Source organism: Eublepharis macularius, chromosome 13 (genome assembly GCF_028583425.1).
Source record: "Eublepharis macularius isolate TG4126 chromosome 13, MPM_Emac_v1.0, whole genome shotgun sequence".
In the NCBI taxonomy this organism is placed as follows: domain Eukaryota; kingdom Metazoa; phylum Chordata; class Lepidosauria; order Squamata; family Eublepharidae; genus Eublepharis; species Eublepharis macularius.
The window spans coordinates 7511574-7539393 of NC_072802.1; the positions used below are offsets into that span (position 1 = coordinate 7511574).

Below are 27820 nucleotides of genomic sequence, written 5' to 3' on the forward strand. Positions count from 1 at the left end.
TGTTTTATTAATCTTTTTATCCTATTAAAATCTATTATAAATAAGTGACAGTCTTATTAAGTCACTTATTTTACCAACTTATGCTTGGATCAAGTACAATTTTTCCAAGTCCAGAGGCACCGTAAAAACTAACCAGATTTTCTAGAATAAGCTTTTGTGAACCAAAGCTTACTTCATCAGATAGAAATGAGAATGAAGGTCTAGGGATGAGTTTATCTCCTGGAAAATTTTGTTGGTCTTTAAGGTGCATCTGGACTCAAACTTTGTTCTACTTGTATAGACTAATACGGCAAGCCATCTGAAACTTTTGTATGTGAGTTTGTGGTCAATTCTATTGATTTTGATAGGCAATTTATATATTTGAGCCATTTATTAAAATTAAAAAGGAAGCTGGAAATATGTTTGAAAATAATTTGGTGTAGTTGGTTTGCTTCCTGACCTGGCCTATCAGAGACCTCTGGGTGCTCTTTGAGCCCCCCCCCCCCCACTTCTGTTCCTTGCTCTTGTTTTTGTGCCCTTCTAAAGCCTCATTTGGTTGACACCTCGGCTTGCAGGCAGAAGAAATATTTTCAGGCATCCGAAAGGTGCATATCTTAGTTAATTGGCTCTGGCTATAGAAGTGATAAATGGAAGTTTTGTTATCTATGATCTCTATTTTTAGTCAGCATTATATCCACTCTGATCGGAGAATGTCTTTGGATAAGAGAGGTGTGCCCTGCAAACAGGATCAAAGAATTTTGTTGGCTGTCAGCAGAACAAATGAGGGCAGACTCCATCCTGTGTTCTGTCTTGTGCCGATAATGGAATGGAACATCTTTTTTAAGTTTTAAAAAAACAGCCAAAAATATAGGTATCTGTTTTGGGGCAGTTTCAAAACAGCTTCTGCTGATCAGGCAGATTTTGTGGTTGCCAGCTGATCAGAGAAGAGGCTTAGCAAGTCTGTTGCAGTTAGGGTTGCCAGCTCTGGGCTGGGAAATTCCTGGAGATTTGGGGCAGTGCCTGGAGAGGGAGGCTCAGCAGGAATGGGATGCCGTGGAGTCCACCCTCCAAAGCTGCCAGCTTCTCCCCAGGAACGGATCTCTGTAGTCTGGAGATCAGGGATAATTTTGGGAGAACTGGAGGTTGGCAATTAGCAAGTGAAGGTTTTTTAAAAGCACAGAACACCTGTTAATCCCTTTACTATTGCCTTAATTTACAAGCAAAAGTTGGTTTTTAAAAAATGGCAACCTTAGGTACAATCTTGCTCTGCTTTGAAAAGGTGTTGTTTTGTTTCTTTCCAATTACTTAGAAAACTCCACAGGCAGATTCTCATTTTCCTCATGATGTGATGAAGTTATCATGGGGGTATTTTTGTTAACCTATAATTTTTACATGATGACCATTTCTTCAGAATGTGGTAAAAGGTTTGCCACTTTCTGGAACACCTTAACTTCCAACCTTTCACTAGAGTCCTATAAATCTGACTTCTTACATTTAGGAGGCATGTTCAATAAAATTGCTAACTGCACAAAAATAACACATTAAAAACTCACCTTGTGGTAATAGTTCCATACTAAATATGAGCTTTTATGAGGCTTGTCAACTCTCTTTTATGGGCCTGGTATTTAACAGCAGCCTGATGATAACATTTAAATTTAACAGGCAATTTTTTCCCCAATCAGTGTATCACTGTGCTTGGTCCCCAGCACTGAGAAGGCAGATTCTCCATTCAAAAGTCTGGCCTGTAATTTATAAACAAGGTTATTAATTAAATTTAGGAAATCATTTGAATTTTTAACTAATTTCTATTAATTGGGGATGTCATAGCAGGCAGAGGACCAGAGAAACTCTCTCTGTAGGCTGCCACCATTCTGGTACAGGTTTCCTCAGAAGGACTCACAGCAAAGCTACAAGTGACTTTCTCCACGAGGAGAACACTAGATTTTTCTCGCAAGGTTTCCTGGGAAATGAAGTCCAAGTAGTCCTTCCCCTCTGTTAGAATCGCTGCCTGAAGAGCCACAAGAGGGCTTCGTTTGGGGGCAGGCAGCTGCTACTTTCTCCCAGGGCATCCTGCAGGCTGCCTGCTCCCGGGGATCTGCTCTGGAGAAAGTGGCTGTGTCGGTGAAGCTTCAGCTGCAGCGACAGTGGAAGGATCTGCTGCAGATTCTTCTGCTGTCGCAGCAGCTGAAGCTTCACCGATGCTGTCGCTTCCAGAGCAGCTCCCCAGAAGGTCAATCTAAATGCCAGGTCAATCTAAACTCCCCTCTGTCTGGAGATCAGAGGGCGGGGCCACCAGCCATGTGACCATTTTCAAAAGGTTCCGGAACTCCGTTCCACCGCGTTCCTGCTGAAAAAAAGCCCTGCAGATAACCACACTTGGCCAGCTAGTAGTTTGCACCAACCCATTCACTATCAAATAGTTCACACTTGAAACCCTTCGCATTACTGAGTAGGGTCCTTCCCACACCATCTCATGCTTTTGCTTTCTGTGGGGCTTCAGCACAAGGACTTGATCTCCCTGCTTGAAGATTCTTTCTCGGGCCTTGGAGTTGTACCAAGTCTTCTGCTTCTGCTGTGTGCATTGTAGGTTGTTTGCAGCAGTGGCATGTCACTCTTGTAGGTTATCCTGGAGTTCTTACTTGACATCACAGCTCTCTGTGTTCTCCGTCTCCATCCAAGCCTCCTTCAAGAAGTCCATCGGGCTTCTCACCTGTCATTCAAAAAGTAGTTTGAAGTGACTAAACCTGGAACTCTCCTGGGGCACCTCTCTGTATCCAAAAAGTAAATGTCCCTGGTCCCAGTCATTGTGATGCTGGGCAGCATACATTTTCACCATATGGTTGTAGGTGCTGTTGAACCGTTCATTGAGCCCATTAGCTTGGGGATGATACACTGTTGCGGTTATGTGTTTGATGCCACAAGCTTGCAACAGTTCTTTCATGACCCTGGACATAAAGGACATTCCTAAATCGGTGACCATTTCCTGTGGGAAACCCAGTCTCGCAAAAACAATCAGTAAAGGGTTAGCAACAGTCTTTGCCTCAATGTCTGTCAAGGCATTGCTTCCGGGTATTTAGTAGCATAATCTACAGCGGTCAGGATGTATTTATTTCCTCGCCTGGTTGCTCTGGAGATAGGCCCTACAATGTCCACTCCTTCTTTTGCAAAGGCCTTTGTCACTAGAGATATCAGTTGCAAAGGCTCCTTATATTTGTCTTGTGCTTTTCCCACCAGTTGGCAAACATCGCAAGATCGCAAGATTTGCAGAAAGCTCTGATGTCCTTGCCAGTGTTTGGCCAATAAAATCTCCCTTGCACCCGCTCTGTGGTCTTGTTGATGTCGTGTCCAGCCATGGATGTCTCATGGGCCAGCTGTAATACTTGTAGCCGGTACCGTCTGGGAACCACCAATTGCTTTCTCTTTTCCCAGATGACAGCACAATTCCACCTCATTGACAGTCTGTACAGCCTCTGTTCCAGGACTCTGAACACACAAGGGTTTTCTGGGCTTAGTTACTGGGTGCTTGCTTCTGCTTTCTCCCACAAGTTGCTCAGTGTCTCATCTTCGCTGTTCTTCGCTCAGCTATACATTCTTCAGCTTGAGGTCCCTGTAACCATGTATCAACTTCCCTAGAACCATGCTCTGCTGGCACTGTCTGCTGCTCGTTTGGTAATGTCTGTTGCTCTGGAGCTTGGGGCCTACTTCTGATAATTCTGTTTTCATTTCATATTTGTGATGCCAGGTCAATTCCTAATAGGATAGGTATGTCTAAGTCCTTCCACACTCCCATAACCCAAGTCCCTTGGAAATCTTAGTATTTGACTGGGATTTCTGCTAGGGCTACTTTGAATTCTGGGCCTCCTATCCTCTTGATACTGCATGTCTGCCCAGGCAAATAGTGTTTCTGCTTCACCAACTCTGGTTTAATTAATGTAATCTCAGCTCCAGTATCTTACAAGCCTATTATCTTCTCATTTACTTCCACAGCTTCCAAGTAATCCTTATTTACCTCATTTTGAGCTTTCCATACTTACATTACCCTTGCAGGATGTTCTTCTTGTGGGGCAGTTTTTTCAGCAGCCGCCTCTGCTCTCTTAAGGTTGTCAACTGTGTTAGCTTGACTGTGGTAGAGTTTTCCCCTGTTTAGTTGAGGACACCGGGATTTTATGTGGCCTTCCTCCTGGCAGTGATAGCAAGTAATCACCCCCCCCCCTCCTGAATGTTGTTGGAGTGCCCTGCCTTGCTGAGTTGGTTTTTGGGGGTTCAAATTTCCCTGGGGGGACCCAGTCTTTATTCTTTTTGATGGGGGGTTGTAGTAAATTTCCTCCCATGTCCCCTTCAATTTCATCCAGTATATTAGCGGCCTCCTCCACTGTCTGAAGCTTTTTATCCCTCAGGGACCATCTTAACGGGGAAGGGGCTTGCCTGTAAAACTGCTCCAGCCCCATCAAGTCCTTCAGTTCCTGGAAAGTCTTTACTTTGTTTCCCTCAGTTCATCTACTGAGAGTTTTACCGACCTCAGTACACATTTTACCGACCTCGGAAGGATGGAAGGCTGAGTCAACCTTGAGCCGGCTCCCTGAACCCGGCTTCCACCAGGATTGAACTCAGGTCATGAGAAGAGCTTGGGCTGCAGTACTGCAGCTTACCACTCTGCACCACGAGGCTCTTCTAGATTTCAAAACTAAATAAAAAGTTTTGATAACAGGGAAATGTCTTTTGTTCTACTGAGGAGATTCCCTCACTTCTGTGTGGAATTGGTAGTTCCGCCAGCAACTGTATTTCTTGCACCTTTAAAGCAAACATATCTTTTTCATGATCTCTGTCAGCCTCTCTCTCTCAGCCATTCTATCTTCTGCCTGAATTCTGGCTATCTCTGTTTCCATCCTGGCTTTTTCTTTCTCTGCTTCACTCCTGGCTTTTTCTTTTTCTGCCTCTATTCTTGCCAATTCAACCTTCATTCTCATTATTTCCAACTCCTGACTTAAGATTTTCTTCACCAGCCACTTCTGGTGCCTGAGTATCTCCCTGTACCTCTTTATTCTTTCATCTAGTGGCCTTTTCTGACAGGATTTTTTTCTGAATTTCCTCACAAACTACTGAAGTAGAGTAAGATATTGATGTTGTTTTGTGGTGGGAACAACTTGTGGGTGAGGCTGGCAACCCTATTCCAGGGCCACTCCCAATGGGAAAGTGTGTTCCCTCAAAGTGAATGCTGATCTGGTGTGTATGGAAACCACAGTGCCTCTGAGCATGAGCCATGGTGATTTCAGAGGGGCTGGGAAAGGAAGGCCCATACCAGAAGTTGGCAGCCAACTCCCCAGCCACTCCGAAGAACAGTTCTCAGTTCAGATTGAAAAGCAGCAGGTCAACAGACATTCCTCACTCATGCTTTCAGCGGGCCAATAATAATACTAACAACACTAACAACTACTTGCAGTGTTTAAATACTTACAGGCCACTGTTTCCAGTAGATCATGTCTAGGGTTACCAACATCCAGGTAGGACCTAGAGATCTCCTGGAATTACAACTGCTCCCGAGACTACATAGATCAGTTCCCTTGGAGAAAATGACTGCTTTGGAGGGTGGACTCTTTAACACTGTAATCCGCTGAGGTCCTCTACAAACCCCACTACCTACCTCCAAATCTGCAGGAATTTCCCAACCCAGACTTGGCAATCCCAGGACTCATCTCTGCATCTTAATTCAGACTAAAGCATAGCATCAGGCTGCAAAATAAGTGTTAACCAGTGCTAATAAACCAAAACTGAGGATAAAAATCCAAGGTAACCATAAAACCACAAAGCAGCAAATAATTATAATGCTAACAATAGCCCTGTAATGTAGACCAATATTATCCCCATGTTGCAGGAGGGGGTCTGAGACTAAGAAGGCAGCTTGCCTAAGGCCAACTCATGAGTTCATGGCAGAGGAAAGACTTCATCTGGGGGCTTTCTGGATCTGTACTTAACCTCTGTTCTAGCCCAGCTCTCAAACTAGGTGTCTTAAAGCAGCCGTGTGGTGGTAGATTCACATATAAAATGACTGTTTGGGAGATCTGTTTTTTAACATAAAGTGCAGAGGTGAGGGATTTCAAGTCTACCCTTTCTTTCTCGTTCCTCCTAAGTCTGGTTGAGCCTGGGCTGGGAGAAATACTGCTTTAAGCAACAGAGCGCCCTTACCACCTCACTGCTTTTTGTATAGTATACAAGAGAATGCTTCCTGATCTGGATAGCCCAGGCAAGCCTAATCCCATTAGGTTAGGTCTCGGAAGCTAAGCAGGGTTGGCCTTTGTTAGTAATCTCCAAAGAAGACAGTGGTTGCAGAGGCAGGCAATGGCAAACCACCTCTGTTAGTCTCTTGCCATGAAAACCCCAGCAGGGGGGTCACAGTCAGTCAGCTATGACTTGATGGCACTTTTCACCACCACTAGGGAATGTCACTCCATTTCTGTCTATACACACTGTATACAGGAATAGGGCAGACATGAGAATAAATGCACAGAGCCACCCCACCCCAACTAGCATGATCCTTAGGGAATACAGTAGATAGCAAGGAAAAACTTAAGCAAGTGAACTTTTTTCACTGGTGGCACTCTTTGCCAGGAAGATAACTGCCTGCTGAATTTCTGCCTGCCATGTAACTATTGAAGAGGTTTGTAGCAGCTTAAGGTGATTATTAAGTCTCTACTTCTAGATGGAAATGTGGATTTTCTCTGTGGCATGTTGTCACCCTTTTGGCCAGCTTAGTTTGAGGCATCAGTGGGTTTTCTGCAGATTGGGTCAGAAGTATCTCTACTCTGATTAGATACAGGCTGCCTATACTGCCCTGTATCTGTGGCTATCTTTGAAGGTTGCTTGGATGTTATAATAATATAGATTAAAGCACATTATACTAATCTACTAAGCTCATACATAGTAATGGCTAGTAATGGTGAACTTTTAAACTTTTCATGAACTCTATGCATTTTTTAGAGTGTTAGGTAACTAAAACAGGTGTGCTTTAATCTTTTGACAGCTAATTAAAAATAGTGGATTCTATCTAGATTAATGTTTCTTTATCAGAGACTGGACCAATAGTGATCTAGTATCTTAATTCTTCCTGTCATTTCTCATGGATTTATGGCTTTGTTTTGCAAGTTAGCTATAAGATCATTTTTGGCTAATTAGAAGGTTATACAATAGAAATTTTGAATATTCAATGAAGCATTAAACCAATCATAGTTTGCTTATGCTATTACGTGAAAAGATCTTAGATATTTGCATATGATAACCTATAAAACATGCTAATCTAGATAACGAGTTAGAGTTCTGATTGGAAGAGATCTCATGAAGATTAGGTGAGATTCTTATCTTTGCAATGTAGGCTATGAAAATCTTAATGCATTTCATAAGAACTCTGATTATTTTTAAACTTAAGAGTTAGGAAATGTTAGCAAATTTAATTCTGATTGCCTTTCTGTGTTCTATTTTTGTAGGACATATTAATAATCATATATTTTAACTACTTGCTTCATTAAAAAAATAGAGTGTATTTTCAGTAAAAGAAATAAACTCTAACAGGTGTCTGAGTACTTTGATTAGAAGCAGCAAAGCAATAAAGAACCTTTTACAAATAAATGTACTGATAAGCAAATGGTTCAAAGAACAATTTTGCTTGACAGGTCTTGAACTAATTGCTGAACACTATTCAAAAGAAAAGATAAATCTTTCCTTTGGAGTAGTGGAAGCTTAGTTAAGACACAGGCAAGAGAACCTGTTACAGGAAGCTTCAGCTGGTACTTAAGCAGGAGCAAGATTGTGTCAGGTCTTGTCAGGTATCCTAAAGCACTTCACTGGATCACTCGTTGTGTATAAGTTATACTTTATTGATAAGTATACCCATATCAAGATAGCTGTACAGGGTTATTGGCTGGAATGAGGCTAGTAACTAAAGCTAAGGGAATTATAGGTCAAAACCCCGCCCTCAATAGTGTAGGAAAGTCTGTTAAGAGTTTGAGCATGCAAAGTGTGAGAATACAGGGAGGAAAGCATAAGCATTCCACAGTCTTTAGGTCTTTCAGACAGTTGGTGCAGTCTCTGCTAGACTCCAAGGTCACTCTGCCAGGCCAGGGACTGTTACTAAAAAATATGCAAGATAAGCAATTAAGCAGTCTCTCAGCACAGGGGCACCTTTGTATACTCTCAGAGGATAACACAAAGAACACTGGCAGAACAGAACATCACTGAAACAGGAATCAAACACGACCATGACAGATATGCTGCGGCTTATCTGACAGATTGCTGACTAGCATAAGGTAAGAGGAATGTGATTCAACAGATTTGAAAGAGCTACACCACCTAATAGGTTTACCAGCAGGCCTGGAAAAGAAACGTCCTGTCCCTTTAATAGAGATTTAATGGTATATTATTGACCAGGTGATGTTATTTACTTTCATGCCATGAATAACTTCTGCTGTCCACACATTAAGCCTTTGTTGAAGGATAGGAAATTTTTCTGTAAGTCTGTTGGTAGCCTTATTGGCTGCTTATATGCTTCAGGGCACAAGTCCTGCACAAAATTTACAATATTTCTGTGTGTGTTATGTGTATCACCTATGGATAATACCTTATATATCAACCCAGTGTTTTTTTTCTTTAAAAAAAAGAGAGAAGGTGCCAGTACTCCTGATGTTTGCTGCCTTGGGAGGGTCTAAGCCCTTTGGCCGCAAGAGGTGCTGTGCTGCTATTGTGAAAAGAGCATGTGCCAGCTAGGGGCAAAAACCCTACCCCAGCCCAAAGCTTCTGGTTTGTAGTTGAGGTTCCAAGGATTGTTCGTGGCTTTTACAGACTGTGGAAGAGTGGTATTTTAATACAGTGGAGCAGTTGCTTTAGCTGCTTCTTGATTCAGCCTATGGCTGGTGGTGCCTTCCTGTGACACAAGGAGCTCACAGAATCGCCACTTTCTGTTTTGTCCAGCCGTGGTAGTGTGCATTGCAAGCAGAAGTTCAGATGACGTTTGCCCCCAGCATGGAGACGCAGCTCTGGAAGAGGGTTGCCCTTGACATTTCGACCGCTGATTTAGTCACAAAAAGTACCGGAGCTCTGCCGTAGAAGATGGCTCTGACAACTTTATGAGACATGAAAAGCACAAGAGTAGGGACATACAGAACAAAAGCCAATTCTCCTTCATTGGCCAATTAATGATAATCTGGCAGCAGCATCCACTTGCCTCTTCCACAGGCCAAAGTGCACCACGCTGGGCTTCCAGCAGCCTCGTCCTCTGCCGGTGGACTCAAAAGTGAGCTCGCTGGGTCTGACCTCGGAAGAGAAATACCTAGGACTGAGCCGCAAGGATGCCAGTGATCTGCCACTAGAGAATTAGGGCGGGGAACAGCATATTGTTTTCATTAAGCAACCTGCCCTCCAGCCCTCCAGATGGGAAACAGACAATGGCTAGAGCAGAGGTACGGTCAGTGACCACAGAGGAGTGTTCTTGAAACTGCTGGAGACTTGGACCAAACGTGATTAATGTCTAGAAGTACCTGGATTTTTCTTTTTTTGATGCTTTCCAGAAGAAAACTGACATGCTGAAGAATCTCAGTTTCACACAGTGGCACCACATTAGCCATTTGATTTGGAATTGCCATTATTTGCTCACACCGTTTTCATGGGCCATCCAGACAACTTTGTTGGCAACCAGATGCCCTTTGATGTTTTTTGTAGTGCTTCCCTATATTTTTTTTCACACCCGATTTGTGATGATATTTTAAAATGAAATTGCAGCACTCAGCTGTCTTATGTAGACAGTCATACTTTTGAGGCTTTTAAACACTACCACCCCTTTAAATCTCCCCCTTCTCCGTCCTCTTTCAGTCTAATCAATAATTTCCCGTTTCTCTCTGGGTGGGTAAGTTCATGAGTCATTTTTACCTCTTGTTTGGAGATAAATTTGAGTACTTTTAGTATTCCAGGCAAATAAAGCCACTGCTTGTTTTATTTTTTTAATTAATTGTTATTTCACAATTGTGCTATTATAATCCTATACAATAAAAATGAGCAGTGGTTTTTGAATAGCTACAAAATGAAAGGCAGTTCTGAAGCCCATTGCCTCCCTAAGAGAGCAAGAACTGACAATTGATTTGCTAATGCCCTGAAGAGTACCAGAAAGCTACAAGAGAATAAGAGGTAATTAATTAATTTGAAAACAAAGACACAACGTGAACATTGCGGGGAGGGGTGAATCCTTTGCTAAAGGGTCTCCCTTTGAAATAATTATATAGTAGGGCTGTGCATGGGGGAAATCTTTGTAGGGAATACTGTAGAAAGTGAGCATTTCAATTCTGCTTACAGCTAGGATTGCCAGTTGCCAACAGAGGCTTAGTAGAATGCCATTTATCTCTTTGCATTACTAGGTAATACCATTTATCTTTTTGCCATTACCACACATTATGCCTCTGTTCAAAGGACAGGCTATTTTTCTCCAGGTTGGTTGGCAAACTGACTTGCAGCTGAATGCCCTGAAGGGATCTTTCAGCAGTGCTGCAAGAAGCCTAGCACATGGTGCCTGTCTTGGGCTGCATAACATGGTGTCCTTGTTCCAGACCAGAGAGGCCACTACAATCTTCAGGTCATGGACTATTGCTGATAAATATGTTCTGTTCAGCCTCTCTCACCTTCGCGGCTGCAGAGGCATCTTTTCTTTCTGCCTAATTGGTCTCCCAAAGTTTTCATCTCTCTGCAACTCCTGCCTCGCCTTGCGTTTCCTGGCATCTTTTGCTGGCTCTGCTGTTGCCTGGGCAACTTCCGTGGGTGCCTTCATGTGGCTTGACAAAGGCTGGAAGCTGGCTTACCATCTTGCTGAATTGCAATACGCACAGCCTGTCCCTAGCTTGTAACTAGGGTTGATGTCTCCTGTTAGGAAATCCCTGGACATTTGGGGCAGAGTCTGGGTGGGGGCAGAGTTTGGAAAGGGGACGGAGCTCAGCAGGGGAAAGATGCCACAGTATCCACCCTCCAAAGTTGCCATTTTCTCCAGGGGAATGAATCTCTGTAATCTAGAAATCAGTTGCGATTCCAGATCTCCGGGCCCCACCTGAAGGTTGACAACATTGCTTGTAACTTTCTGCGGCAGAAGAGAATAGAAGCCACTGAATTCTGTCAAACAAATGAATGGACTACAGTTAGAGACGATGTTTAGGACAGGGCAAAACCTGCCCAGCTGTGGTCATTTGGATCTGGGAGCAGGGCTCTTTCCAGGGCTGTTTGGGCCTTTGAGGGAGGACTCGTGGAGGCCAGGCTCACAAGCAACCACCAGTGACAATACCGCATGACTTGCCTGACTCACTAGGCTTGTCAGTCCCCTGGCAGGGGGAAGAAAGGTGCAGGACACACACTGGCAGGGGCGAAGCATGCTCCCCCGTGCTCCAAAGCAGCTCTGCTCACTCCCATGTTGCATCAGGAATGATGTCATTTCTGGTGCCTTTGGGGTTGATTTTTACTCAAGCAGCCCCCTGGCACAACTCATCACTTCTTTGTTGACTCCCTCCATGTGACTCCCCTATTGCCCCCCATACCCTGGTTTTGACCCCTCCCCCAGGGACCTGGCAACCCTATGACTCACTGTCAGTCCCTGGCAGTTAGATTCCCCCAAGTCCTCCACACTTAACACTCAGGTGTTCCAGGTGAGGTAACCTTATTAGAGAGCCATTCAGTACAAGGTGCTCAGACAGTGGAATTGGCAGAAGTGATGTATGTGGGGCCAGCAGTGTTAGTTATAGGGGATATTCCTGCCTTTGGGAAAGAGGACTGTTAATGGGGGGGGGGGTGTTGGACTGAGACATTGTTTTAGAGCAGACAGTGAGAAAGATGAACTTATCTTTGGTTCTCAAGAAGGATACATTTCGAGCCAGTTTCAGCTGGCAGTCAAGGACACTGGCTCAGCGGAGCGAGAAAGAGAAAGTAAACATTTGCGAGATAACCTGCTGGCATTGCAGCAATAAAGAACTTCCCATACTCTCCGAGACCAGAGGCAGAGCCCATATACAGTCATGGCAGATACGCAGGAGGCATATATGACACTCACCCAGGCCTGGCTGCTTGCTACTACTCAACAGCAGCCACTCTGCAAAAGCCAGTGTAGTGTAGCAGTTAGCAGAGGAGATCTAGGAGATCCAGGTTCAAATCACCACTCTGCTGTGGCAGTGGGTGACTTTAATCCAGTCACTTATTCTCAGCCTAACCTACCTCTCAGGGTTGTTGTGGGGATAATATGGAAACAAGGAGCATGATGTAAGCTGCTCTGAGTCTCCACTGTGGAGAAAGGCAATATATAAATGAAGTAAATTAGTAAATATATATGAAGATGGGGGGCAGATAAAAGGTAAATTGTTTAATGGGTTTGAAGGAGAGAAGGAAATAGAGAAAGGTGAGCATATGGGGGCTGCCAGGAGGAAGAAAAGTGGAAATAGTATGGGGAGGAGGATCCAGGGAAAAGTGAAATCCTCTCTGCAAGTCCTTGCAAGTTCCACACCATGCAATGGGCCTGGCTCAGCCAGCACCCTGCAGCTGGGCCATCGGAGAGGCTTCTCGGGTGGAAGGGGGAGTGGTGAAAACGGGGACAGACAAGGGCAAGGGGGAAGGAGAGAAGGAAGCAGGAAAGTGGGGGAAGGCTATGGGGGCAGAGAAGGAAAAGAGGACATGGTGTGGGAGGGGAATATGAGATGTACAGTACATTCCCCTCCCTACAGTATACTGAACTCTCCTTCATAGACATTTTGCTGCTCAACTATTATTATTATTTTTTTTTTAAAAAATGTCTTTGGATTTCTATTCTGCCCTCCCCATGAAGGGCTCAGGGCAGATTACAACATATTAAAATACATTATGAATTCATTTATACAGTTAAAACCATACATAGATTGTTAAAAAATATATTCGGATATAAAATATACATTCAGATGGTGGCAATCAATAGCATCAGAGACAACTTGACACAATAAAGTGGTGGACAACCTTAGTAGGGAGGGATTCAGATTTTATACTTCTCCATTTTTCATTTTTCAGCTGGTGGAGGGCAGGCCTGACCTCAACCAGGGCTTTTTTTCAGCAGGGACGTGGCGGAACGGAGTTCCGGCAGCTCCTAAAAATGGTCACATGGCCAGTGGCCCCGCACCCTGATCTCCAGACAGAGGGGAGTTTAGATTGCCCTCCGTGCCAGTCTAAATTCTCCTCTGTCTGGAGATCAGGGGGCGGGGCCACTGGCCATGTGACCATTTTTGCCGGCAATTTAAACTTTAAAAAACTACCCCCTTGTTCCAGCTGACCCGAAGTGATGTCATTGTGCAGTCTTGAGTTCCACCACTGAGTTCCACCACCTCTTTTCCCAGAAAAAAAGCCCTAACCTCAACCATATGCCTGGCAGAACATCTCTGTCTTACAGGCCCGGTGAAATAATGCATCCTGCCGGGCCCTAGTCTCAGTGGACAGAGAGTTCCACCAGGCTGGGGCCAGGACCGAGAAAGCCCTGGCTCTGGTTGAGGTCAGGCGGGCCTCCTTGGGGCCAGGGACCACCAATAGGTGTTTCTCTCCCAATCGGAGCGTCCTCTGGGGCACATATGGGGAGAGGCGGTCTCCCCATATTATCCAACTGGCCCAGTATATTATCCAAGTGGCCAGTGCAATTTTCCAGCATATGCAAAGGACTTTCTTTGTTGCCCTTTGCACGGTACAGAGAGTGTGGTTTGCAGAGGTAGTTTCTACTGCCCAGATTGAATTAACCATCCTCACCACCCTCATGTCTTAGCATAAACTGAGCATAACAAATAGCACATTAAATATTCCCCACTTGACAGGGACACTGTTTTCTTGCTCTTGATTGTAATGTCTGTCCAGTCTCTACTTCCTCCCATTTACCACTGTATTTGTGTGTCCCAAATGTCCAGCTGAGATCAGGTGCCTCTCATTCATGTCCCAAAGACTGCTGGGAATACCACCCAGCCAATAAACTGTTAGGCTGTCCTTATCTATGTGTCCTCTAAGGGTACAGAGTAGGACTTTTGCTCCTCCAGTGATATAAATGGTGCTATAGCTGAGTCATGTACCATGGGAATTTCAGCAGTCCAAGCACTTGCCTAATTGGCCTGTGCATTTGGTGTTTGCAGATGCACAGAGGGTTTCCAGAGGGTAGAACATTTGCTGTGCATTTGGTGTTTCCATTATGATCTGTCTTTTCTTCTAGGTGCTCTGTATTCCAGGAAATTCACCATCGACGGAGAGCAGATCTCCTTGCAGGTGCAGGACACCCCCTTTGTTTCATTGGAGGTAAAATGGCTGCCCAACCTTTAGATGTTCCAAAATGTGGCTGAAGGCTTTCCAGGTTACCATTTTAGCATCTGAGTCCACCACTGCTGGAGAAGTTCTGAGCTGTGTTCTTCTGCTTGGACGTACAGCAGGTGACAATGATGCGAGACCGCCCCAACAGTGTGGGATTGTCTTCCTCAGAAAGTTCATTTTATACCTCCTCTTTTCTGGCATTTAAAACAACTCCAGCAAGCATCAGGTCGAAGTTAACAGGCACAGTACTGAAGTCTTGTTTTGCAGCATCTAGCGATTGTGTGTATTTATCATCTGCCAGATTTTGTATCTCACTCTCAGTTTTTGCTGCGTTGTTGCAATATATTACACTTTGATGTTTTAAATTGAGAATTTTATTGTAAGTTGATCTAGGGATTGTAAGACAAGAGCAGGATAAAAGTTTGTTGGATAGTCAGATAACTAAATAGATGCATCAATATGTTTTTACAAGTATACCTCCTCTCTCTTTAAATATGGTGAAGGCTGGAGTTGTACATGCAGGTGAATAAAGTGGGAAGGAGGTGGTAGAATGGACCATGTGGTGGCGGAATGTGCTGTCAAGTCGTAGTCAGCTTATAGCAACCCCTGCTGGGGTTTTTCAGGCAAGAGACTTAACAGAGGTGGTTTCATTGCCTGCTTCTGCACCCCTGGTCTTCATTGGAGGTCTCCCATCCAATTACTAACTAAGACTGACCCTGCTTAGCTTCTGAGATCTGACAAGATCAGGTTTGCCTGGGCTATCTGAACCACTTCAGAATGTGATGAGATGGAACTCACACTTCTGAATGCTTCCTTATTTGTTAAAAAAACATCCTGCATATAGAAAACTAGCAAAGCCTTAAGCGGGCTGACCTAGAAAATATTTTCTTGAAGTGCTAGCCATCTGCTTATAGGGAGATTTGGATGAAAAGAGTAGAGATTAGCTACAGATAGATTTAATTCATAAAATGGCACTTCCAAAGGGGAATTAGCGTGCTCAGGTTATAGCTTCTCATTCCCCCACATAAGTATAATTTAGCAGACTGGATAACCCAGATTAGCCCAAGATCACAAGACCTTAAGAGCAAAGTAGCGCTGGTCGTGGATAGCACTTGGATGGAGACTTCCAGGGAAGCACACACTCGTTCTGCAGAGGAAGGCAACGGCAAACTGCCTCTGTTTCCCTCTTGCCTTGAAAACCCTATAAAGCGTTCTCGTGAGCCGGTTGCAACTTGACAGCCCTTAATTATATTAAAGAAGTCAGAAATTAGGCACCAACTTGAGTTCTATCTTTTCTTTCGGCTTCCTCTGGCACCAGTCTTGATGCAAGATTTGCTGAGTCCTCTTCCTTCTCCCCTCCCTCTCCTTTCTCCCCAAGTATTCTCTTCCCTCCTCCCTCTTGGTCCCTTTCTCACAAATCCTCACATCCCCGTAAGTAATCAGAACCGCTCAGTGACTTGCCTTTCACCCAAAGTTCTCCTTCCACTGGTCACTTCCTACCCAAGGTTCAATATGCAGGCAGCTTTCCTACAGTTTCCTTTTGTTTTTGAAAAAAGAATATTGGGTTCTGTTACCAAGGGCCTTGGAGAGACTCGATAGGGGTATTACAGCTGTTGTGTTTACTCACTTCTATTATTCCACTAAAATGTATTACCTCTGGTATTGTAGGTTTCCAAAATCTTCCAAACCTTGTTTCATCAAAGGCTATGGTCGGTTTGGTGTGTGTGTGTGTGTGTGTGTGTGTGTGCACATACACTAGGAACAAAAATGACTCATCACTTTTCAGCTGCCTAGAAAAACTTCAGGTCAAACTCCTGGCTGAGGATGCAGAAATCGTTTCTCACTTTGACCCAGGGTTGCTGGGACATTTGGGCCCACGGTTAGGTGTCTCGTAAAGAGAGCTGGAATGGCATTGTTTTTGCTGTAATATGGAGTTCCAAGGACCTGGTCAGGTAAAAGATTTGCCTAAAATGTTTTTTTTTAAACAAAAAAGACAAAAATAGTGAGATAAGGGAGGCTTTTGGCTGATGAACTGCTGGCCAAGAAGCAGTAACTATTTGTGTGTGTGGTTAAAATTAAACGGATTAAGGAGACATGTCCTCTAAAAATAACTTCTGAGCACCTTATCTTACATTCTGCCACATTCCATGTGAATTATTGCCTCCCTTTCCTCCAGTAACTGAAGGAGCCAATGGACATTTCTTTGCTGTTTTCTCTAGATCTGCTCCATAGTACTGATAATCAGTCGGTGGTTCTTTCTCCCATTTAGATGTACCAATGCAAATCATGTCTCTCGTTATTAACCAAATATTCTATTCTTGACAGTGGGTGTGTGAGCATTTAAGTACCCCTCCCCCATTTCTAATAAACAATAGCACATCACTCTTTTTTAATTATCTAGAAAGATTAGGCCTTAGCCATGAGAAGGTTGTCTGGATATTTAAACTATCCAGGTGTCAAAAGGGATCTTTATATAATTCCTTTTGTTTAGGTTTTAGTGATACCATCTGAGGGTGTGTGGACAAGTGGCTGTAGGGGATTGGAAGAACTGGTGGGTGGCAGGACAGAAACCAGCAGAACAGGGTGCTCTGGCAAAAGCTCAGTGGGATGGAAAGCAAAAGACTGGTGGAGGTGGAAAGTGCCCTCAAGTCATAGCTGACTTATTGCAACCTCTGCTGGAGTTTTCAAGGCAAGAGATCAGCAGAAGTTATTAGCCATTGCCTACTTCTGCACAGTAGGCCTGATCTGCTTTGTAGGTCTACCACCCGATTACTGTCCAAGGCTGACCCTGCTTAACTTCTGAGATCTGACAAGATTGGGCTTGCCTGGGCTGTCCAGGTTAGGGCTAGGCAAGATTAGGCAGAGAGAAATGCTGAGTGCATATCAGAGATCCCCTGAGGTAGGGATGAAAGTGACTTAACAAAAGGGCTCAGGGTGAGTTCGGGGATGTTTCCTGCCCTGTTTCTTCCGAGGCCTGCCTTCTTTCTCTCCTTCATTTCCCCCTTCCTCTTTGCCTCTACAGCTGGGCTATTCAATTAAAATGGTGCGGTAAGAGGGATTCTAGGAGTTGAATGGAAGGCAGTTTTTTTTAGATTTGATCTTTGTGACAGTGTCAGGTGCTTTGTGAGCTCCAGCCTTCAGCCTGCTTCATAAATAGAGCCTGGTTGGAACAGAATCCCTGCAGTGGCCGATCCACACAAGCCAGCCACGCTCCCACATGGTACGTCCCCTGAAGTCCTGTCCATACTGCTGCACAGCCCCAACAAGAACATTTGGTGGCAGCTTAGAGATAAATGGAGTGGCAGCCGAGCGATGAACTGTTGAGTATGAAATTCAGGTAAAGTTGCCAACCTCCAGGTGGTGGCTGGAGAGCTGGAATTCCTACATTTCCAGCTGACAGAAATCAGTTCCCCCGGAGAAAATGGCTCCTGTGGAGGGTGGACTCTACGGCAGTACCATGCTGAGGTCCCTCCCTTCCTAAATCATGCCTTCCCCAGGCTCCACCCTCAAAATCTCCAGGAATTTCACAACCCGGAGCTGGCAACCCTAGTAGACAGCCACAGTTCCAAGCATGGGCAATGGGTATTTGGTGCAGAGAGGGCCTTGCCTTCATTGCAAATGGAGTTCCATTCATGTTAATGATGGTAGCCTGAAGGCCCAGGCTCATGCAAGATGTATCTGTTCCCCTAGAGAAAATGGCTGCTTTGGAGGGTGGACTCTATGGCATCATGTCCCACTGAGCTTCCTCCGTCCCCCAAACCCTGTCCCCGAATCTCCAGAAATTTCCCAGCCAGGTGTTGGCAAAATGTAGGTGTTGTGGATGAGTAGACATTGGGGCCTGGTGTCATTTGAGCAGGCCTGCTTTATTTTAACATGCATCCTTCTTGGCTCTGATGGCAGGACGAGGGTGATGGTGTCTGCTGCCAGGAACAGATCAACCGCTCCATCTACTGGGCCGATGGCTTTGTGTTTGTCTACTCCATCACGGACTACGACAGCTACCGCGTCATCCGCCCCTTGCACCAGCACATTCGCAAGATCCACCCCAATGCCAACATCCCACTGCTCCTGATGGCCAACAAAGGAGACCTCTTGCGAGCCAGGCAGGTGTCTACCAAAGAAGGCCACCAGCTGGCTGACGAACTGGGCTGCACCTACTCAGAAGTGTCTGCACGTGAGAACTGCGAGGAGGTGCACAGAGCCTTTCAGCAGCTTTGCCAGGAGCTGAGCCGGATGATTGGCAGCTGCAACGGGGAGAAACGAAGAGGACTCCATCTCGTCCGACCCAAATCCCCAAACATGCAGGATTTGAAAAGGCGGCTCAAACAGGCTTTGTCTTCCAAAGGGAAATCTGCCACAACACTCTGATGTATCTTGGTGGGAGGGGAGAAGAGGCGAGAGAAGACGATTCGTATTTATACCTATTTATGATGTTTCTTTGCCAGCATCCTTGTTTTGTGTGATAACTTTCCTTTACGCCAAGGAGGCCCCAAAGGTGGGTGGTAAACTTTGGAAGCTGCACCCTTCTGGTAAAGAGGTCTCTGTTGGTGAGGGGGACAGACGTAACTTAAGAAGAGAGGTGATAGCAGATTCTTCACCGCTTAAATAAGCACGACCTCCTAATTTGCAGGACAGAGGCACATATCAACAAATCAAATGCTGTTTTGTCTGTTGGTTTTGCCCCTGCCCTCTGCTCCATTTTTTTCTGTTTTCTAGAATTTCACATATAGATTTCTCCATTTATATGATTGTCCTTTGCCGTATTAAAGAAATTAATCATTTGAAAGAGTTGCAGACAATTTAAGGGACTGGGAGAGAAATCTATGAATAAGTATTTGTCATTCTTTATTGGACGCTGGCAATTTTGTATACACATGAAGCCAGTTTCAAGGACCGTGCGTTTCACCTAATAATTGCAACTATTGGTTTGTCAATGTGAAGCAACTACCACAAATTCATTAAGTGGATTAGAATGTAGATATGAGGCTGCAGGCGTGAACAGCCCAGTTTGGTAGCCTTGTTGATGGTGGGCTCGTCGCTCTTGTTTCATAGGGAATGCCACCAGCAAGATGACAGGTCACCTAATCCAAGCATTGCACTTCTCACAGGAGCTGGACAGATGCCCTCTAACCACAGCAGGGGCACAGCGGCTGAAATCTCCTCTTGCTTCTGCCCCTCAGAAACCAGCATTCAGAACTATACTGCCTCCAGAAGATTTTTTTCTTTCTTTTTCTTTCCTTCCTTCCTTCCTTCCTTCCTTGCTTCCTTCCTTCCTTCCTTCCTTCCTTTCCTTTTGTTCGTTCTTTCTTTTCTTTTCTTTTCTTTCTCTCTGCCCTTTTATTCTTATTAATAAAACAATAAAGCACTACTAAAAGAACAGAGCTGTACTGCCTCCAGACATGGAGTACCCATGAAGTCTTCCTGGCTAATAGTTATTAGCAGTGCAATCCTAAGCAGGTCTACTTAGAATCCTACTCAAGTCTAGACAATGGGACTTACTCCCTGAAAGGTTTTCTCAAGATTGCATTGTAATAAACCTTTTCTTCATGCATTTCTCTCCTCTCCTCTTGAAGTGGTCTAAGCTAGTAGCCATTATCATCCAATCCCATTTATTTATTTACTTCATTTATACTCTGACTGCCTTCCCAATGGGGACCCAAAGCTGCTTACATCATTTCCCCCTCTTCCATTTTATCTTCACAACAACCCTGTAAGGTAGGTTAGGCTGAGAGTGTGTGACTGGCCCAAGGTCATCCAGCAAGCTTCCATGGCAGAGTGAAGATTTGAGGCTGGGTCTCCCAGATCCTAATCCAACACTTTAGCTGCTGCATCACAGTGGCAGAGAGTTCCATAAGTGTACAATGTGTTGTTTAATAAGCACTTCCTTTTGTCCATCTTGAATGTGCTATCTTGAATCCCTGTATCATTAAAATGTCTGGCTAAGTGGCCCTTCCTCAAAAATGCAAAAGCAGCCACATTCTCAAACAGGTTTTCGACCTTTGCAAATTGAAACCTAAAGATCTATCTGACTGATGGTGTTGCATGTGCGTTGTTGCCAGCTCTGAGTAGGGAAATTCCTGGAAATTTGGGAGGGTGGAGCCGGGGGAGGGTGGAGTTTGGGGAGGGACCTTAACTGAGTATAATGCCATAGACTCCCCACCCTCCAAAGCAGCTGCTTTCTCCAGGAGAACTGATCTCTGTTATCTGGAGCTCCGTTGTAATTCCAAGAGAACTCCAGGCTGACAACCTGAGCTCCAGCTCATTTTTCTTTGAAGGATAAGCCTACAAAGGAGTATCCAGAGCGGCAAGCTAATGAGATTTGGAAGCCTGCGTTCATACCGAATAACAGCCCATGATGGCTAAGTGGATCCTGTTTAGACAGAGCCTGTCTCTGATTACCGGATGCCTCGTTTAAATAACTAGGCGTCCCTCTCAGTCAGGCTCTGCCTGTTGGCTTTACAGAGACCTCCCGTTCAGCATTGCTAGAAACAAAGTGCTGGGCTAGGCAGAGCTTCAGTCTGAGCCAGCATGTCTTTTATTGTGTTTTTATTCTGTAGCACCATTGCTAGAAAAAAATTCTGCAGCAATACCATTGAAACATCCGCAGTGGCGTTTCTATCAATGGACTTATTCAGCACACGGCAAAAGTAAGAAAACAACCCACTTGATAGATCCCTTTTATCCCGAGAAGAAGACTTAAACCCAAGTTGGCTGCCAGCGAGACGACAGGGGCCCTGGAAAGGAAAGCTGAAGACCTGGCGCCTGCTCTTTACACTAGGAATGGCTGATCCAGAGACTCCCCTCGGTCTGCCAGTCCAGGAGCTGAATTTTAGCCTGTTGCCATCTGTGTCAGAAGAGATGTCTACAGGAGCTCCCCCAGTGGATCCCAGACACTGTCCTTGATCGGTCCAATTCAAGCCCCAGCGACCTACTATGAAGCACACCGTGGGTGTCTTTTGAAATAAGAAGTGAGACCTCCTTATTCCAATTAACTTGGCATGGCCAGGGCATCTGAATTAGGCATGGCTAACAGGGAATGTTGTGATTAACATGTCATTGTGTGCCTCAGGCCTTTGTGATGGAGTGAGCTGTGAACTGAGCCCGTAAAATGGACTGGGGTGTCATAGAACCCGCCTGATGACTCTGCAATGCTGGCAGCCCTGCAGGGACCCCCATGCTCAGCTAGCCCTTTTGAAGTCCGTTGATTCATTTGGACATTTTAAGGCTGCTTTCCCCTCTTGAGGGAACCAAAGCAGATTCCAAAAAAATACAAAAAGTACCAAACTATAAAATCGTATAATAAAGAGACAACCAAAGGAAACACAACTCAAGCTGGGCTGGACTGGGCTGGCCAAGCTGAACACCCCAGGCCCCATGTTAGCAGCCCTGGGCTAAGAGCCAAAGGACCAAGAGGCCTCTCGCCATTCAGCTTTTGCTCCTCTGGTCCTGCTTGGGTTAAATGCCTGCGTGAAAAGAAGAAGAAAAAGGCGGCCTTGCTGGGACTTGGCAGCTGCTGGCTTTGGTTCTAGCAGGATCTTGTGTGCACTTCCTCTTTCTCCCCATGGCCACAGGAAGAGGCAAGAGGCAAGCTCACATCCGTCGTCGTCATTGGTGGCTTGAATCAAGCAGCCTTGGCAGCGCTGGCAGTACCAGGGGGGACTCGGTTCAACATGGCCGTTTTAACATCCGAACTTGCCCCATGGGCTTGGCTCAGCTGGCTCCTGGCTTGCCAACAGCCTGCAGAGCAACCAGCAACTCTGCAAGTATCTTTAACGAGCTAATCCGCTCGTGCTCATCAAGAGCCATGGGCTCTTTCATGCTCAGACCTGCAGCCGGAGTTAATCCCTGGGAAGGAATTGCCAGGAGCTTATCCCAGAGCAGCGTGACTCATCACTAAGCCTGGCTTCCATCAGCCTCCCATTCTTGAAGTCAGCAGCACACAGAGATTCAGGAAGGCAGTTACCTGGCTTGTTTCGGTTTGTCTTAAAGTCCCTGTAAGGGCCAGAACTTTCATGATATTTCCACAAGAAATTCCTTCACCACACAAACCACAGCTTAGGCTACTTGTCCTTTGATTAGCTTCCATGGAGTCAGAGGAAGTGGAGACAAACAGGGACAATTGGTGCATGCATTTAAAATCCTCCCTTCCTCTTTTTTAAAAATATGCAAAGCCTTCCGGCCCATTTTCTTTTGGTGATGGCCAGCTTGAGTGCCAATAATGGCCATCTACTGAGGAGTCCCACTGGCAAGCCCTGGGCCAGTTCTCCAGCTCAAGCCATCCAAGCAACCACAGTGCAATGAAGAGGGCAGGCCCCAGTCCTCCACAGCAGCTTCGTTTGCTCTCAGTGGCCCAGGAGGCGACTGGCATCACTTCCCAGGTCCAGTCTGGGCCTGAGCAGACTGTAGAAAGACTAGGGTTGAAATGTGCAAGATCCGTAATGTGATGATAATATTAAAAAGACAGGCTTGGTGCATAATAGTAACAACTGCACTCATATACCGCTCTTCTAAACAGATTAGTGCCCCACTCAGAGTGGTGAACAAAGTCAGTGTTACTATTATCCCCAAAATACAGCAGGGGAGCTGGACTGAGAGGAGCGGCTTACCCGAGGCAGTGGTAGGACTCCAACCGGCAGAGTGCTGATTTGCAGCCCACCCGCTTAACTGCCGTGCTGCAGCCAAGCCCAGCCCCCTCTGCGTGTGGGAAGCAGGTTCTGAAGGGACTCCAGTGCGTTTCTTCCTCCCCTCCTCCCTCTGTCGGCAGGATCCAACTGCGGCCTGTTCTCCTGCAGTGTGGGAGTTCCTTGAATTAGTTTTTCTCTCCTGCACCTACTGCCAATCACCTTCACTGGATGACCCTAAGTCCTAATATTTGGGCAAGAAAGGGTCGTGTCCAGTAGCACCTTAAAGCTCCAAAAGAGTTTCTCTCTCAAAAGCTTATACCCTGGAAACTCTTTGTTGGTCTATAAGGAGGTTCTGAACTCAAACTTTGCTCATCTACTGCAGATCAACATGGCGACCCACCTGAAACTAGTACTCGGATGTAGACTTGAGCTAATCAAATGTGCAGGAATCCAGCTTCTGTCCCATAGTGGAGTTCAGCTTGCTGTAGTCCAAGTCATTTGGCTTAACTGTCTTTTATGGTGGATCAGGCTGAATATAATTGGATTTCACGGCAAAATTTCAAGTTAAATCATGGCTTTTGGGGCTCATATTGATTACATTTGTAAAGCTAGGGCTTTTACTCAGGAGATGAAATAAAATTCTTCTCTAAAATCTCTTTATATCTTAGTGAAGACTACTACGCCAAATCAAAACTAACATTTCTTCACCATTTAAGTCAAGTTTTTCCAAAGTGCTGATAGCTGATGTCCTTGGAGGCATACTGTACTCTTGCAAAACAACAAGGTTGTCTTGTAGAATGTAGAAGAGTAAGAATGACCCGCCCACGAAGGAGCTCCTTCCCAGTGTTTGACGTCACTCCCTGATCTGGGTGTGCCTCTAGACTGGAAGGGGGCATGCTGAGAGAAGGATTCATTCCAAGCAGTCTCTTCTGAATCTGCTGAGTTGGGGGTGACTGAGAATCTCTACACATGACATCTGACACATAAAGGGCATGTGACGGGAGATGCAATGTTAGCCAGGAAGGGTTGTTTAAAAAGACAGCGCTGGCGGCAGGGTCAAGGCTTGCTGTACACTGGAGCTGTGTGAAGGGGCTGTGAAATGCCAGAAGGGAAACTTCAGCCCATTATAACCTCTCCAGGTCCAAGCCTGGCTCTGGCAGGCAGCTCCAGCCCATTTCCAATCCTCGCTGCCCTCTGATTGTTGCGATCCCACACAGTTTTAGACTGGAGAGGTGAAATTGACAGAGCCTTCAAGAGTGGCTTTTAAAGCTACACTTCCCAGCTAACATTGCATCTCCCTACACTTGACGAACACATGCCGAGGCATCTCATCTTAAGAGACTTGAGTTATCCTTTACACTGGGTACAGAGAAAGAACACACTCCTGCATGAGGCTGATCAAAAGGATGCAAAACCAGAGCAGCAAATCAGGCAGAGATGCACCTAGTGCTTGGGGCTAACCCATTAACCAACTTCTTGCAGGACTCTACCTGTTCTCTTGGGGCACACAGTTTATGAATATCTGGTATATGTTAATTTGCTCCCAGAAAAGGGCACATTAATTTCACTGAAAGTAATCAAACTGGCAAAGTATCTGACCCCAGAGGGGGAAAGGTAATTAAATGTAGCTAGAAGAAATCCAAAAGGCAAATATGGGAACGATTATGTTTTTCCTAAATCATAACACATGACAAACATGTGAAGTGTGTAGCAAAACTGGTTTAGAATTTTCTTTGTTCCTTTGACCAAAGAAGATTCTAATCCCCAAGCTACTTGGAGGCAAGCCAGTACATACCGTAGGCCAAAGACAATAGAAGAGAATATTTGTCCCAGCAACACCATTCTCGTGCATTTAAGCGTAAACAAAAGGCTCCCAAGTGCTAAAGTAGCAAGATGACAGTCCAAAAGCCAGGGGGTATTTGGGGCGGGGGGTAGCACTGTGGAAAAATGAAACCTTGTCTCCAAAAGACATAGCATAAATCCTAGAAAACCGGGCCTGCTCAAATGAGGTCCCAACCAACCAAGCCTAGCCAACCAGCCACCTGTGGTGGCCCACAAGGAACTCAATAAAGCTGCTCATTTTTGCTGCCTCCCTGGGAGTCAAACTAAATGAGACTTTGGAAGTTCGGTGAGGGGATCCTGTCAGCATTTAAAAACTGCGAATAGAAGCCATACAGGTACTTGATTGGGATTGGGCAAGGAGGGAAAGAGAGGGTTTACTTCTCCCCTTGAACAGATTTGCCGGTCAAAACGGACTGTCCCCAACCATGCGCACAGAGCAGGCAGAAATCTTGTCTTTTGCTACTTGTGTTTTTCCCTTTGAGGGCTGAGAGCACCACAGATGGGTGAGGCCTTTGTCAAGGTCTAGTCGTTATTAGTGGTAGAACCCTTGGCGTTTTCACCCTCCTCTCACAAAGACGGCAGACCAGTTAAGATGGTTTGTGCCCCAGAGAGTAATGGCAAAATTACAGTGCCTCTTAAGGACATTTATCAAACAAAGTCCATGGGCTTAGAAGGGTGTAATTCTGCTTAGAGTGGCACTGTGTGTTACCCACCCTGGATGAGGTGAGCCTTTCTGTTGGTGAAGCAGGTTAGAATGGTTGCCGGGAGTGTTCTTTTGCCAATTACTGTTAGCCAGGAATCTTTCTTCCATTCTAGAATTGGCTCTAGGCTATGATAACCTTAAGACAAGACTGCTGTGACTGGGCTTGTCAGGTTTCCTTGCCATCCTGGCAGGGGTGAGGGGGCCTCTTTTTCCATTGTGCATGCACTTTGCTCACACACTCTCCTGGTGTGGTGGGATGCTCCTGGTGAGGTGCGATGGCATCACTTCTGTCATTGTGCAGGACCCGGGTGTCAGGCTATGGATGACAGGCTGTGGCAGATAGATCCTTGTACCATTGCATCAAGAAATTCAGGCTCTTGGTTAAATGGCTTTATTCAGAAATCAGATCATTTCCATAGATATGTCCACAGAATTACTCAGAAGCAAGGTAAGCATCTAAGCAGTAAGAAGAGGTTGACAGGAATAGTGACCTGTGGGGAAATCCTTCCTCTTAACACACACGTTTGCTCCTTCCCCCTCCCAACAGTGAAACAGGAGTTTTGGCACGAACTCATCCTGAGAACGTCTCACATATTTGTACTATCAAGTCGAGACACTGAGAAAGCAAGAGATCAAAGATGAGACATAGCAGTGCATGGGAGTGAGCAGGGTACAAGGTCAGAAGCACTGAAAGTTTCTACAGTCCTTTAGATAAGGCACCTGGAGCTTCAATAAGCCTGTGAAAGGAAACAGTTATAGCATTGGCAATGTGACATCAAGTTATAGCATGAAACTGGTTCAGAAACAACAGGTCAGCAAACAATAGGTCAGCATTAAGTAATGGCATGGATGGGGCACAGACATGATACGGGGAGTGCTCCCGTGCTTCACACTGGGTGGTTTGGGGCCCAAATTGGCCCGGTGCAGGAGTGCTCCCAGGCCCTGCATGATGACATTACTCCCGGGAGTGATGTTGTGCCACACTCGAAGCTCACCCAGGAGGCCTGTTCCCCTGCCTTTCCCCCCTGCCAGCCAGGTGAGTGGAGGCAGGCAGAGAAGGGTGGGAGCAGGGGAGCGACATCTTGCAAAACTCGCGCAAGAAAACGCGATATTTCGTGTTTTCCCCAGCACAATCCGCAACGTTGCGGCATGGCCCGGCTTCAGGTAAGCCATGTGGAAACGGCCTAGGACTGAACCTGTGGCTTTTGCATCCTAAGACAGAACTGTTGTCCCTCCAATATTAGGCCCTGCTAGGAGCTTTCCATCTTTCTGCTGCTTTGATTATATGGACAGAGTACATGTTTGTGGAGTGGGTGCTATACTCCCCAAGTGCCTCTTTTCTTTAGCAGATACTGCCTAAAAGTCACTGGACAGACCCTGGAGGCTTTTCAGCCTGACAAAAAGAGATTACACCCTCTTCTCAAGATCACATAATTCATACCCCAGAATAAATTAGGCTGGGGATTCACCCAATATTCTTACAAAAGTGTTTTTTATATAAGGACATCAACTTTTGCAGATTATACTCCACTCCAATAACACTAACTGGGCTGCTGCAATGGGGAATGCATCTCAATTTTAAGATTTAGACTTGTGTAATTGCAAAAAGACCGAATAAATTATTTAGCAATTATATTAAATGAGACCAAACAAGTTCTGAAAATAATAGAAAGATGTTTACAAATATAAAACACAATTGATACAATGCCTGACCAATAAATCAAGACATGAATGAGCAATCTTGTTTATGGATACAGAAAAGGCCTTTGAATGTGTTGAATACTGCACACCGAGGACCACTTCTGTCCCTTTAAGGAACAGATCAACGTAGCTCTCCCTTCCCACACACAAGCACTGCTCAATAGTTTTGCTTTGGAATATTTTTTATTACAGTAAGGTACATGCCAGAGATCCCCTCCACTCCCCCAGACACCTATGTATTAATGCTTTCTCTCTCATCCCGATGTGTAGGCCTACTCCCCACATGGTTGCAGGAATTCTTTCAACTCCACACCTCCTCTTTTTCGTCACCCCCTCCACAGTCACACTTGCACGAAGTTCTTCTCCCCCCGATCCCTTCTAGACTGGTCGCCTCTGCTGAAGGCTTCCCCTCTGCCGTCCACTTGCACTACACAGCACTGAGCCTGGCTTGCTTCCCTTACTGCTACATACTGCTGGGAAATGATTTGAGCTCACCCACCTGACCTGAAATGAAGAACTGTGGTGGTTCAGAGCCATGGATCACGCCGAAATACGGACAAAGGGGTAGGCTGTTCACAGCCTAGCATCGCATCTAAGTGACTTGGCTGCCTTGGGAGTTGGGTGCCTGGCTGCTGCTAGGGTTGCCAATATCCAGGTG

At 45.4% G+C, this 27820-nt stretch overlaps 1 protein-coding gene across 1 annotated transcript in view; it reads left to right on the forward strand.

The window, feature by feature from the left end:
* Nucleotides 1–19528, forward strand: part of LOC129341321 (ras-like protein family member 11A-like) — a 31401-nt gene extending 11873 nt beyond the window's left edge. The window contains exons 3-4 of the mRNA XM_054996448.1: nt 14198–14280; nt 18193–19528. Of these exons, the coding sequence (XP_054852423.1) occupies nt 14198–14280; nt 18193–18660 (551 nt within the window). The 3' untranslated portion in view covers nt 18661–19528. The remainder of the gene's footprint in view (nt 1–14197; nt 14281–18192) is intronic.
* Nucleotides 19529–27820: the final 8292 nt, after the last annotated feature.